The sequence below is a fragment of the Aspergillus ibericus genome (assembly GCF_003184845.1).
Source record: "Aspergillus ibericus CBS 121593 unplaced genomic scaffold BO80scaffold_13, whole genome shotgun sequence".
NCBI classification, from domain to species: domain Eukaryota; kingdom Fungi; phylum Ascomycota; class Eurotiomycetes; order Eurotiales; family Aspergillaceae; genus Aspergillus; species Aspergillus ibericus.
This window is the reverse complement of record NW_020292111.1, coordinates 412,274-425,624: the sequence shown is the minus strand read 5'-3', so window position 1 is coordinate 425,624 and position 13,351 is coordinate 412,274. Positions and strand designations below refer to the sequence as shown.

The 13,351-nt window shown below is 54.2% G+C and overlaps 6 protein-coding genes across 6 annotated transcripts; 4 read left to right on the top strand and 2 right to left on the bottom strand.

The window, feature by feature from the left end:
- Window positions 1–258: 258 nt before the first annotated feature.
- Window positions 259–1,134, top strand: BO80DRAFT_443737 (uncharacterized protein; the record flags this gene model as incomplete). Its single annotated transcript, XM_025721386.1, has 2 exons — window positions 259–405; window positions 457–1,134. The coding sequence occupies 2 exons, from the start codon at window positions 259–261 to the stop codon at window positions 1,132–1,134; spliced, it is 825 nt and encodes a 274-aa protein (XP_025576754.1).
- A 549-nt stretch (window positions 1,135–1,683) lies between these two features.
- On the top strand, window positions 1,684–2,331 carry BO80DRAFT_443736 (uncharacterized protein; the record flags this gene model as incomplete). Its single annotated transcript, XM_025721385.1, has 2 exons — window positions 1,684–1,797; window positions 1,855–2,331. The coding sequence occupies 2 exons, from the start codon at window positions 1,684–1,686 to the stop codon at window positions 2,329–2,331; spliced, it is 591 nt and encodes a 196-aa protein (XP_025576753.1).
- A 686-nt stretch (window positions 2,332–3,017) lies between these two features.
- Window positions 3,018–3,903, top strand: BO80DRAFT_443735 (uncharacterized protein; the record flags this gene model as incomplete). Its single annotated transcript, XM_025721384.1, has 3 exons — window positions 3,018–3,116; window positions 3,187–3,239; window positions 3,384–3,903. The coding sequence occupies 3 exons, from the start codon at window positions 3,018–3,020 to the stop codon at window positions 3,901–3,903; spliced, it is 672 nt and encodes a 223-aa protein (XP_025576752.1).
- Window positions 3,904–4,373: 470 nt separating this feature from the next.
- On the bottom strand, window positions 4,374–6,748 carry abp2 (putative ARS binding protein Abp2; the record flags this gene model as incomplete). The annotated part of the gene is made up of 2 exons (XM_025715621.1): window positions 4,374–6,050; window positions 6,113–6,748. The coding sequence occupies 2 exons, from the start codon at window positions 6,746–6,748 to the stop codon at window positions 4,374–4,376; spliced, it is 2,313 nt and encodes a 770-aa protein (XP_025576751.1).
- Window positions 6,749–7,765: 1,017 nt separating this feature from the next.
- BO80DRAFT_352385 (uncharacterized protein) lies at window positions 7,766–9,916 on the top strand (the record flags this gene model as incomplete). The annotated part of the gene is made up of 1 exon (XM_025715620.1): window positions 7,766–9,916. One exon carries the CDS (start codon window positions 7,766–7,768, stop codon window positions 9,914–9,916), a length of 2,151 nt encoding a protein of 716 aa, XP_025576750.1.
- A 437-nt stretch (window positions 9,917–10,353) lies between these two features.
- On the bottom strand, window positions 10,354–10,746 carry BO80DRAFT_433686 (CVNH domain-containing protein; the record flags this gene model as incomplete). Its single annotated transcript, XM_025720836.1, has 2 exons — window positions 10,354–10,556; window positions 10,614–10,746. 2 exons carry the CDS (start codon window positions 10,744–10,746, stop codon window positions 10,354–10,356), a joined length of 336 nt encoding a protein of 111 aa, XP_025576749.1.
- Window positions 10,747–13,351: the final 2,605 nt, after the last annotated feature.

Here is a 13,351-nt window from a genome sequence, read left to right as displayed (position 1 = left end):
AACGACGATGGGAACTGCCCCCAACTACAGGGAAACTCCATTTTTTGTCCAAATGAAGCTATACCGTTTTTGCCATTCGGCGTGCTATAAAAGCTGCGTGTCCGCCGTGCCTCGCTGCATCTTCCTCCATCAATCTCAACCCTCACCAAACAGTGAGCACTCCTCTATTTGAAACTGTCTTCCATCTTTAATTCTTACATTATTACAAACATGTATGCACCGATCGATTCCGTTTATAGCATGTCCAACCCCCCCGACATGTCGGCTCTGCATATGACTACGCCGACCACCTCTCCCTCAACCCAGACTCCCCCGACCACCCCCAGACGTAGTAGGGCCATGCCGATTGATGGCCCGACAGTCAAGTTCTTGTACACGATCATCAAACAACTAGACCTGAAATCGGTCCGACAACTGACTTTTGGCGGTCCCGGATGGAAGCTGACTATCGAGTAGATTGACTGGAGTCTAGTTGCGACTGAACTTGGAATCTCCAATGGCCACGCCGCTCGGATGCGTTATTCACGGTTTAAACAGCAGATGGAAGGTATCGCTCCCACTCCCCGATCAGCTCGTGCCAAGAAGCCCACGAAGAAAGCGGCCAAAACAAGCCCCACGAAGGCAGAACTGGCGAGGGAACCTGTCAGTCCTCAGTCGGCCAGTCCCCAACCTCGGCCGACGCTCAAGCAAGAGCCCGACTACCTTCCCTATGGCTTGGGCTCTCAGATCAAGGCCGAGGCTCATACCCAGACGATGCCCAGATTGGAAGATATCCCTCTCGCTGCACCTTCGCCCATGGAGTCGCCTCACGTCAATATGATGCCTAATTGGGGGAACATTACTATTGCTGCACCCCCGACCAGGGATGGGATGCCCTATTACCCGATGAACTTCGCCCCGGGAGACCCGTACTACTATTCGCCGATGAACATGGTGGCTGGGCTTCTCAACGAGCCAGGCGCCTTGAGTTGGGAACCCTTCAAGTCCGAACCTGTGGAAGAAGACGGCACTATCGACAAGGCCATCAAGGAGGAACAGCAGCCGGAAGTGAAGGCGGAACCACAGGATGAACCAGAGGAGGCAGTGGAGGAGGAAGCCCAGGAGGAATCCAAGGTAGTCCTCATCGATGATTAAGCGATTGCCTCGCAATACGGTGTAGAAGGAGGAGTTGATGTTAGGACCGTGATAGGATTTGGTACAAATTGTATGCGCTTGATTGTATGAACTGGGATCGCAATTGTTTACTTCTATTTCCATCAAATTGTCATAGCAATGATGTCACGGGGCGTTTAGGTAGTGAGCAATTCCACAAGATATCTTCTTGGGTCTTCTTTTTGGGTTCTGTGTTATAGTAACCTCCATGCCTGCTTCACTTCCATTACCCTACCACACTCTCAGTTCCTTCAGCTCATTGCACGAGCTAAGTAGAAACTGCCCCTCTACATGATTTGGTTTTAAAGATACTGTCCAGAGAACACCATCACACTTTGACACCTTATTCCATTAAACCTCTGTTACTCACATTCCCCTCTGTTTCTTTTTCTCATCTGTACGTCTCCCTTCCATCTCCTGCTTCTCCCCAGTGGACCATCCTACCCTCACTCAACTTCCATAACCAAACCAACAAGCAATTTACAACTATTGACTCTATCAGATCGACAACTGACCCTTTCAAACCCCATCATGGCTACCCCGACTAAAGCAACGGTGGCGAAATCCAACTCGGCTGTCGAAATCTCACAGCCTGATGCCCAGTTCTTCCTGGCTTGCCTTCAGAACTTCGGAGAGGATAAACAGGTACTTGAACACAACAACCCAAAAGAGCTATCTGGTTCCACGCTAATCGTGTTCTAGATCGACCTAACCAAAGTGGCTGATGCGCTTGGTTACACCAACGTTGCGTCGGTGGGCAACCGATTCCGCGCTCTCAGAAAGCGCTACGCTATGAATCATCTGGAGGCAAAGGCCGGGTCGGGGGCTCCCAAGGGCGTTAAGCCGACTGATAACGTGACCGATGCGACCAAGCAGCCCGACGGTAACGAGACGGAGGCCAACGGTGCTGACGGTGTCGACACGAAGGAAGACTCCGAGTCCGAGTTGCCTACTCCCGTCAAGCCCAAGGCGAAGCAGGCTGCTCCTCGTAAGGGGGCGAAGACCACTTCGAAACCTGTTCCTGCCACTGATTCTCCGGCCAAGAGCCGCAAGCGCGGTGCTAAGTCGACGGCCAAGCCTCTTGCTAAGAGTCGTGTTAAGGAGGAGGATGATGCAGATGTCTCCATGGAAGACAATGGTAATACCTCGAGCAGCGGGATGGATATTGCTGCAGCGTGATTTTCGACCGTAAGTTGCCATCCAGTCGACTTAGCAACATGTGGCTAACTGAGCCTTATTATAGATGCTCCTATCCTCGTTTTCTTGCGTTGGCTTTACTTGACATGGATTGTTCATCAGCGCAAAGCCTGAGCTGATCGGGAACTCCATCTAGGGAGATTCCAACCCATACATTTCTATGCTATTTACCCCACATGGAGGGCTTGATGATTACTGTCGTTGGCGATGATATTCCATGTCTACTGCCTGCTTAGCAGATTCTGAACAGCCGGATTGGTCGGGATGGACTTTGTAGCTAGTATAGCGCCTGGATGACTTGCTTAATGAGATACGATAGCCCATTACCTCGATTATCTCCATCGTTGTAGCTGCGTAGCCAACGACCAAGCCAGCTTCATTTCCCTGCACCTTGACTTCACATAAATAGCGACCTCCAGTAAGCAACCCTGCTCCACCGGTAACTTCCATTCACCAGACCAACATCCGTTGTCACCAGCAACACACTACAGACATGAGCTTCTCTCCGTGTTATTTTCTCTCTCTTCTATTCAATCCTTTCCTTTCTTCCATCCTCTCCTCACAACCCAGTCACGTCTACCTCACGCGCAGAACCTCACCCACGACGTCCTTCAACTTTACCACCAACTATTCCTCCACACAATACACATTCACATCCAACAAAAAGAATGGCCACCAAGCAATCCCCCGGCAAGCCCTCCCGCATCACCCCCGAAGAACAGATCCAGTTCCTACTCAGTTGCATTCGCTACTCTAACAACGGAAAGGTAGTCCCCTTCCCCTTCCCCCCACCTACTAGAAACAAACATAACCTAATATGAATCCACCATCACACAGATCGACTTCTCCGCCGTCGCCACAGAATGCAACATCGTCACCAAGGCAGCTGCGTACGTCCTCCCTCCTCCCTCCTCCTCCCTCCTCCCAAACCACCCCACCCACTCCACTGCATACAACCTCCATCTTCTCAACCCACACCCCACCAAACCAACATCCATCCAAACTAACCATACCATCTGATATACAAAACACAGAGCAAAACGCTACGAGCACCTCCTCAAGGCGAACAATATCAATCCCGCGGGCGGATCTCTCACCTCCACTACCAGTACCACCAACCCCGCCGCCACCACCGGCAACAATACCACCAATACAAACACCAATGCCAGTACCACCGGCACAGATGCAGAAAGCTCCTCGACTAAAGGCCGGAAGCGGAAGGCGACTACGGCTACGACTACTGCAACCACGCGAGGCAAAGCAACGAAGAATGAACCTCGGGGGTTGAAGAAGAAGAGGATGGCGGTGGAGAGGGCGGAGAGGTTGGTGGGGAAGGTTAAGAGGGAGGATGATGACGAAGATGATGATGATGATGATGATTTAGAAGATGAGGAGGGAGAGGGAGAGGGGGGTGTTAAGGAGGAGGAGGACGAAGAAGAGGACGAGATGGCGCAGGTTAAGGTTGAGGATGGGGAGGAGGAAGACGAGGTAGATGAGGAGGAGGTGGATGAGGAAGAGGAGGTGGAGGAGTCAGAGGAGGAGTATAAGCCTTGAATTTGTTGATTGGGTTGGTGCTGCGTGGTGTTGGTTATCTGATGATGTGCTTTAAGGATAGGTGCAGAGGGGAGGGGGTTATGGGTTAGATTGGATTGATGGCGTGCAGATGGATATGGAATGGACAAGGGGAACCGGGGTTCCTTGCTGGGTTGCCTCTTGAAGGTATGGAGGCTTATGGGTCCACGGCATACTATTAACTGCAACAAGGCACATATCGGAATCACAGGTAGACAGATTGGTATCGACAGCGCTCTATACTACCTAGCAGGCTCTGAAGTAGATCGAACAAGTTCGCTCAAGGGGTATCTGTAACAAGATCGAACCGAAACCAATAACCGGCGAGGCGCCCTTCGGCCCCCACCATCAGACAGCCAGAATTGTAAGCACGATGAATATAGACCAAGGCAAAGTCGACAATTTACAGAGAATCAGGGGTATCACAACAAAGTTGGGGGAGAGCAAGCCGCCTAGATATCGGCCATCACCGACTCGAGGATCTTGCGTTTGTACTGCGACAACATTCGCTCCTTGCGCTGCATCTGCCCGCGGAGCTTCAGGTACCGTTGCTTCCACGTGGTTTCGCTGTTGGAGCTTTCCCCATCCACTTCGTATTCCGCATCCGTCAGACTGTCCGCTTCGGCAATGCTGGTGTCGGGCTCCTCGGTGGCCCCCGGCGTGATATCCGGCTTGAGGCCATCCGGGGTGCTGATGCTGAGGTCGCCGTACGTGACCTTGGTCGAAAACCGAAGTCCGTGTTTGTATTCGTGCGAGATGGTGTACACCAAGTTGGGGCTGCCGTCGGTGCTGGGTGTGTCCGAGGTGACGACAGGCCCAGGCTCGACATTCACCGTCATGGCACTGTCGGTCACCCCCGGATACCCGAATTGCTGTCCAAGGCCCAGATGCAAGGCGGACATGAGAGCCGCCAATCCGGACGGAAGCTTGGCATATGTGGTTGTCAGGCTGGACACAACAGACACTGCGAGACCCCGGGCCTCGTCCGTGGTGAGAGGGGTCGGCCGACCGGTGGTTTTCCCGCGAAGGAGCTCGCTCGACAGCACGCGCACAACCTCATCGGACGAGATGTCCGCATTGGGGACGCTGTTGCGGTTGGCATACGAGGACGGGTTGGTGACACCGACATTGCTGATAAAGTCGTTCAGAGGGGCCAGAGTCCCGTTCCGTTGGCCTCCCTCCATCTTCATCAACGAACCGGAGCCGTTGTTGACGCCGTTAACCAGCAGGGTGGGAGGGGTCGCAAGACGGACCGGCGTGCCGGTGGGCGGTGGACCTTGCAGTTGCAGCTTATGTGGTTTGGGGGCAAAGGAGAAGGGGGTGGGTGATTGCTGGAACGGAGAGTTATGAAAGCGATTGGAAGGATCCTGGTCAAGCATCATCGCAGGAGAGGTCCGAAGCCCAGGGCCCGGCAGGTGAGATGAGTCGGTGCGGTTAGGATTGACCGGAAACGAGGAGAAAGGTCCCGACACGGTCCCCCGGTTGGGTGGCCGGCCTCGGGTCTTTCCATTACTCCCGTTGTTGCTGGGCCACGCCGAGGAGACCGCGGGACCATGGCGCCGCTTGGGCCGGGTCTTTTCTCCCGAGGATAGTGACACGGCCGAGCGTGGCTCGGCAGGCTGAATGAAGACCTCAGACGGGTGCTGGCTTCGAGGGGCAATAGCGGAATAACCGGCCGGGGATGCATCCCGTTCCATCGGCCGCCACCGCAGATCGGGATTCGACTGGGCCGTTTGGGTATCTGAGGAAGCGTCGGGCGGGAAGGGAGGGCCGCTGCCCATCCACGGATCATTCGACTCCATCTCATCAGGGAAAGTGGTGAACGGGAGAGCGCCTGGGGGGAATGGCGAGGGCCCTTGGTATGGGACTGGCTGCATAACGCCCACCGAGGGATCGAGATGAGGCCGTTTTACCAATGCCAGCTTGTCATTCTCCTCCTCAGCCCGCTTTCGCCCTCGTTTCGGTCTCCACTGAGGAACCAGAGCCCGCAATGCAAGGTCTTCTTCGAGGGGGACGCCATCTCGGGTGTCGCTGATCACGGTGGAGGGCGGAAGGCGAGTGTAATAGGGATGGGGATGTCCGAGGCAATATTCGAAAAACGCATCGACATGCATGGCGCGCATCCAGCGCTAGAGAGAGGTCAGTCTTCCAGCCAGGCCGGTGATTCAACAGAATGGCACTGGCAACCCACCTTGAGCCGAACGGCATATTGCTGGACCTTTTGCGTGCTCTGTTTCTTCTCCATCGATGGTGGCTCCACCCCCAGTTCAATCGCCAGCTGTATCCACGTCTTGAGCTCCTTGCTGTCCAGCCTTCGAATGAGCTCCCATAAGGCAAAGATACTGAAGCTTTTGCCATCGCTTCGAGGAGGGCAGCGAAAGTTCTTGCGGAGTTCTGACGTGTCCACCGACAGAGGGACATTCGGATTGCAGTAGAAGATGAACATGATATAAGCATCGTCGATGGTGCCATCGGTCAGGTCGCGCGACGGCAGAGCCCGAGTTTCCAGCTGGTCCATTGACTCGCGGGGAGGCAGCGGCCGGATTGAATCATACATTGGAGGCGAGATCGAGGGCCCCGAGCGCGCCACTGGCGGGGGAGGCACAACCGGGCGTGGGCCGGTGGGCGATGCCTGCAGACTGCGCGGGGTAGCTTTGCGAGCGAGAGGAGGGGATTTGGAGGGGCCTATGCGAGTGGGAGCACTGCCTATGGAAGAAGCGCTATGTAAACCAGGCTCCAGAGCCGGAGGATATCTTGCGTACTGCTGGATGACCATGTTGGGTGGAGGCCCTAAGTCCGTCCGATCCGGCGGGACAGGCTGGTTCATCACGTTGGAGAAGGAAGGATCCATGATGGAAGAACAACAACAGAATAGTTCAATTATGAAGACACCGCCGGGTCGGGGGCAGATCCTATATAGAAACAGAGAAACGAGGTGTAATCTGGGGGGAGGTGGAGAAGCATAGATAGTAGTATGGAAGATGGATCGAGATAGGGCAGATCAATTTCAGCACGCGCCGAAGTCGAGGGACCCTATCAGATTGCGACGAGCCCGGGGTAAATTAGGGACCAGCCCAATAAGAAGTGATGCGCATGGAAAATGGGCAATGAGAAGCAGGTCTGCGAACGCAATCAATATCAATCAACAATCAAAAAAAGACACCGGCTGGGGATTGGAAGGCGTCAATCCACGCTGGCGACCACGATGGTTCGACCGACAGACCATGGTCGCAGGCGCCAAATGGAAGGGGGAGAAAAGAGGAGAGGGCTGTGGCTGGCCGACGGCGGCGCTTTAAAGAAGGCCGGTGATAGATTTGGCCTGATTGGGACCTGCCCGTCGTTTCTATTTCGGGCGCTTCCTCGATGCCTGTCCCGGCCTAGCGTGGCGGCCTCAGGGCGGGGAGACCTCGATGCCTGCGATGCCTGGCCTGTCACCCGGTCACGCCCTCTCGTCCCCCATCAACATGCCCCCTAGCCCCCCTGGGGCCTAGCCCCGCTGAGTCAGCACCCGGCGCCCCTTCCCTTTCCGCTCGCCGCGCCTTATCGATAGCCTCCCGCGTTCCCCCCCAACCGGGAAGCCTCGATGGGAGGAGAGTGACGACCCGGTCGACATCATACCTCGCTTTCTCTCGCACCTCTTTCATCCTCCTTCCTCTACCTCCTCCATCTTCCCACTGACCTCTCTCAGCATCGCGATCTTGCGCCCCATCCCAGAGGAAATGCGATCAACTCCTGTGCCAGTCGCCTGCCTCACACCACCTGGAGCTTAGCAACTCATGTGCCATCTACCTCTTCCCGGGGTCACTCACATTACCAAGTCGAAAAGCGAACCAGCCGTCTCGCCATGGCTCCCTCGCAACGATCCTCCCGTCAGCAAGCATCAGGACCGTCTCGGCCCATCCGCTCGAGTCGCACGCACATCCAATCCTACCACGAAGACAGCAGCTCGGAAGGGCGCCTGGATGAAGACACCCAGTCCGACGAGGAGCAGTCGAGGCGCCTGTCGCTCTCGTTGCGCCCCCGCAATTCAGGACGCATGCCCACATCGTACCGTGAGGATTCCACTGACGATGACTTTGATCCTACCAATGATGATCTGGAGGCTGTAGTCCCCACCGAAGCCCCTAACCGCTTTACTTACTCGTTTCCTGAAGCGAACAGTCGCACCGCGCCATCGCGAGCCCCGCGTAATCGAACCGTGAGAACACGATCGCAGACAAAGAAGTCCGAAAAGCGAACAGGGCGAAAGCGTATGGAGCTAGGCCGACCGCTCCACAAACGTAGAAAGGTGGAGGAGGAGAAGACACCCTTTGCTGGGTCGGGTGTTATTCCCCCGTGGCAAACCCTTCCTTACCATATACTCCTGGATATATTCGTTCGCGCTTCGAATCCATTGATTGACGAGAAAACTGCCAACAGACATAGCTCTGTCCAGTGGCTGGTGAATGTTGCTTTACTCTGTCGTGCTTTTCACGAGCCGGCCTTGGCGGCCCTTTATCATTGTCCTCCCTTGATACCAGCCTCCAAGTCCCATGGTTTGCTACAGTTGTTGGCCAAGCCCCAGGACACTCTCTCCACTAACTATGCGAGCAAGGTCAAGGAACTACACGTCGACGTGGAAAATCTTCTGTTCTACAAAAGCGGACCGACCTTGGGATACTTTGAATTACCCAGGCTGATTGAACGAACCCCTCAGGTGAAAACGCTGCGTCTCTACCACAAAGATGACTACATCATGGGTGTTCCCCCCTGGCTAAAGCCACGCTCAAAATGGGTGTACCCCGATTCCCTTTTTACCTCACTGGTGTCTAGTTCAATACAGCTCCGCTGCTGGCAGTGGAACAGTCGCTTCATAGAGACTAGAAAGCTTCTGCCTTTGATGCTAGAAAAGCACCTGCAGCCTGCTTTTCACGGGCTCCATGAGCTCCAATTGTTCCAGATAACATCAGAGGATGCGGAGGTCAACGAAGTGGCGCAGTGTTCTGACGAAAACGAAGTGGTTCTTGCGACAGCTCTCCGGGAGCTTCCCGAGCTACGTCGCTTGGAGTTCGTGGAATGCTCGATCGTAAACGAGTACCTCCTGCCGAACCTACCAACGGGACTCACCTCGCTTACCCTCAACAACTGTGATGAGGTGACTGCGGTGAACCTCAGCTCCTTTCTCGCTTCGCACGGTCATAATCTGAAAGCTTTGGATCTAAGCCATAACCGCCACTTGAGCTTGTCTTTCATCGCCAGCCTGGCTAAGTCATGCCAGATGCTCGAAAGATTCAGAATGGACATTTCGATGCATGACGGCTCTAGCTATCATGATGTCGAGCCGCACTTCCAGGACCTTCTTGACCCATCGGCAGGTGTTCCCACCTGGCCCCCCACGCTGCGGGAAATTGAGTTGATTCAGTTGCGCAAATGGGATGATACGATGGCGGAGATCTTCTTTGGGTCCCTCATTGACGCGGCGCCTGAACTACGGAACTTGCGGCGACTTGTGATTAGCGCGATCCTCAAAATTGGATGGCGTGATCGTGCGACCTTCCGAGAGAAATGGATCGGAAAGCTAGAGAAAACCTTTTTACGACGAAGCAACCCCCCGAATCCAAATCTTCGTTCCATCCCGCGCGCCTTGCCACAACCAGATCCTTTCCACCGGGCTCAAAACATACTTTCAGACGAGAACCATACGCATTCCGATACTCAGCAGAGCGGGCTGTCAACGCCATCCAAACGGAAGAGTGCACGCCTCGCTCAGAGGAAGTTCTCCGAGATCGAGGACGACGAAGCGATGAAGGCCGCGAAGCGCGGATCTCAGGAGGCTAACGACTCCCTATTGGGTGCGATACAAGGCATGTGCGATGTTGTCATGGTGCGGATTGACAACCAACGCCCGACGGAGACACAGTTCAACGAGGAAGACTTCCTGGACGAGGAGCTTAGTGGAGATGAAGATTGGAATGGGAATGACCTGGATGTCACTCATGGGAGACATGCATGGTAGTGGCATATGTTTGCTCCTCACCCCTCATGATGTTCCTTTGATTTTACTGACCCACTGGCGCGGGGTGTTCTCTTCTGTTTGTTTCTTTGATCTTTCATGATACACTCCGGGTAGATTGGAGTATTTGCGTCAGGATGTTTGGGATTGCCGGGCCATGGGGAGTTATTTGTTGCGTGGATAGTGGGCTTCGCGTTAGCTATTACTTCGGTCGTTGATCAGTTCGGCCATTGATAAGACCATTAATAATTTACCCCCCTAATGTGATAATGCTACTTGTCAAACACGATGGACTTGCATATGGTGTAGCACAAAACCTTAATAATGACATTGCTAAGTTATATCCGAAAGTCAATCTGCCCAATTCCGTCCATACATCCTGTTGATCCAGCTCTCAGGATGGTGTCGTCATTGATGCACGCTTAAAATTCTTGAAAGACTTAAAGAAGAGACTCCTCCTGGTACTCGAGGACACCGTTGCGGTTGGTGATGTGCTCGGCCAGGTTGACATCGGCATCGAACCATTCGCCCTCGGAGTTGGCGAGGCGGGCTCTCAGAACGGGCACGCTGTCGGCACCCTCAATAGCAAAGCTGATGTCCTGGGCACTTCCGGCGAAGTCGCGGCCGCCCCACAGGAAACGACCTGTTGGGTACGATTAGCTTTCCACGATGAGCTACACGTCAGAAGATTATGACATACCCTCGTCGTTTCCAATGCACTCGTTGAGGTCGAAGGTAGACTCGTCCCAGTTGCCGCCCTCCTGTTCCACGACGGCAACGAGGATGTGGCCGTCGACGACGCGGATCTCCTGGGCGGTGCGGTAGAAGCTCATTTTGAGAGAAGGGTAGGAAGAGTTGGTTGTAGAAGAGAGAAGAGTGCTGTGCTTGAGGTCTTGTGGTTGTGAGTAGATGGAGGAGAAGAAGAACTGGGTTGAGGGCTGAAAGAAGGGAGACTTTATACCCCGCCGTCCTTCAGTGGAGCCCCTCCATTCCCCAAGATGCTCACTTGGCCTCCGATCATTTGCCACCGTCTCGTGGGTTGATTGATAGTCCCTGGTGGCTATTTCGGGGAGCCCCTGGATAGGAGAATGGGTGCACTGCAGCCACTGTTGGAGCAGGCTGAGCAGGGCTGTGAACGATGATTTGACCGCTCATATGGCGGGCTCCCCTTCTTAGCCCCAGGCAGCCGCCATAATCCCACTATTGTGGCTGATGAACCCCCAGTGAAGCGTCAATTATTGTTTCATGGTGGTCTCTGGGGCCAGCCTCCCCCACTCCGCGTACTCTGATCTCCTTGGCAGCCAGGTCACCGGTGGACCCTGAAAGGGTCCTCATCTTTCATCTCCGCCACACACAGGGCTCAGTTCTCGAGTTTGAATCGCCAGTTTCCATCTGGCCCTAGGCAGCAGTCTTGGTGTAGCGCTTAGGGGTGCGGTATGGTTGGCGTACGTCCGCACAAATGGCGACATGCTTGTCCTCCATGAGCATTGCCGTTGGGGCTGGATCCGGCTAGGCGCAGATAGCTGACCTTGGCTGGGCGCAATGGCCCCAAGAGATGCTCCCTTGGCAGCTGGCAGTGTCATACAATAAGGCTGATTGACTGGAGCTCATTTGATTCTCAACTGGAACACCACGGAACCGCCAGGTTGGCGCGCTCCGATTGGGTCCTGGCCCCTGGCAGGGCTGAGTGCCTCAGGCAGCGATAGCGGGGGAGGGGAACTTGGGACAGGGGACAGGGGACAACATTGCAACGCCCGTGAGCCATTGGGTGGCAGGGTGGGAACATTGGTGACGTGGCAGGTCGAACCCCATTCATTTGAAGAGGCGACCAACTTGTAACATATTATGGCTTCTTGACATGGTGTTAATGGGGGCGGAATGTTTGATGATCGCGGGCGGAAAGGTGCCAGGGGAAAATCACATTAAAACGGTCCATATCGCTGGAGTCTTTGACTATACCTCGCCAGCAGAAGACTGTCCCCATTGAACTGCGCTGACGTGACTCAACGTGCACTCTGTATGCGTAACCAGGGAATTAGTCGATTGCTTGCTCGATCTCTGTATCCTTTGTTGGTTCCTGTTTCCTTCCATTTCCAGCAACATCGCTTATCGTTGCGGGAGCTAACTTATCCGGGCGGAAGTCATCCATGCCTCGTCTGACAGGCTGTCTTGGTTGCTTTCACTCGGTCGCTCCTTCCATGATGAATGAAATGTTCGAATGAGGAAGTTATTGGAGCAGTCAGAAAGCCCCGTCCTCTTCGTGATACTTGAATCTTTGGTCTGGCTACGATCTCTGAGGGGATAGTTCGCCTTGGGAATCAGGGAGGAGGCTATTGAAACCTAAAACGATCGCACCACAAGCTTGAGACTGCCCCTCCTGACGTTGAGGGCTTTTCACAACCAACGAGTGAGTGTCTCCTGGAATACCGGCACGGTCCAAGAGAGGACAGTCGGCACAACCACACAAGTCCCCACATATACAGGTCGAAGGTCACTCTAAAGGATCTGGTTTTCCAGCGATGCACATGGCAATGTTGTATCGGCATCTACTATGTCTATCCTTCCAGCTGACTGCTGTCAGCGAGGTGACTTCCATTCGAGATATCATCTGACCCGAAAGAACAGAGTTCGAATGAACCACCGAGGCTTGCATGTTTGGACTTAAACATGCGTTGTCGTTACTGACGAACTCGGGAGGTGTCGCGAATTGGCTTCCATACGCAGTTCATGCCTTCGGGTTATCATGTTGTGTCCAATTTTTTTTTTCTTCCACATTTCCAGATATACGAAGCATCTGACTCAATCATGGCCCGGATACGGAATTCTGTTAGCTGGGATTCTAGCGTCATCAGGCATAGACACCTACAATAACTTCACTGGGGTTTGCGGTGCAGTTTCAACGGCCAGTTGGCAGCCTCGGGACTCCTGGTCCAGGAGCCGAGAGAACGGCCTCTAAACCGCTTATGATGACCAGCAAAATTCAGAACGCCGAAGCTTAACGGCTGTTCCCTGGTTGGCGGCCTGGTCCACTTGTCGTGAAGCGTGGCGTGACTACCGCTGCTATATTTCCCCGAACATCCCTGCTCAACCCACAACGAGAGTTCCGTGATCCAGAAAAAAGACAAAGGGCAGCTATCGATCATGTCAGCGGCCACCTCAGTCTCGCAGTCTCTACCTCTTTAGGCGTGCTGAATGGTTATAAGTCTGTCTTAGTCTCGCATTGGTGATTCTCGCTGTATTTGCGAGAGTGGTAAATCAGGAAGGTCAAACAATACTAGAGGTCTCGCAGTCAAGATATGCCGACCGATATCAGGCAGGCCATCGGAAGGTATTTGAACCACTGCTGGAGGGCCCATCCCCTGGTCAAATGTTCCACGTATCTACCTTTTCGCTCCCGGAGTTGCGTTGCAGGGGGTGCAGTGCCGGTGTTTGTCCTGC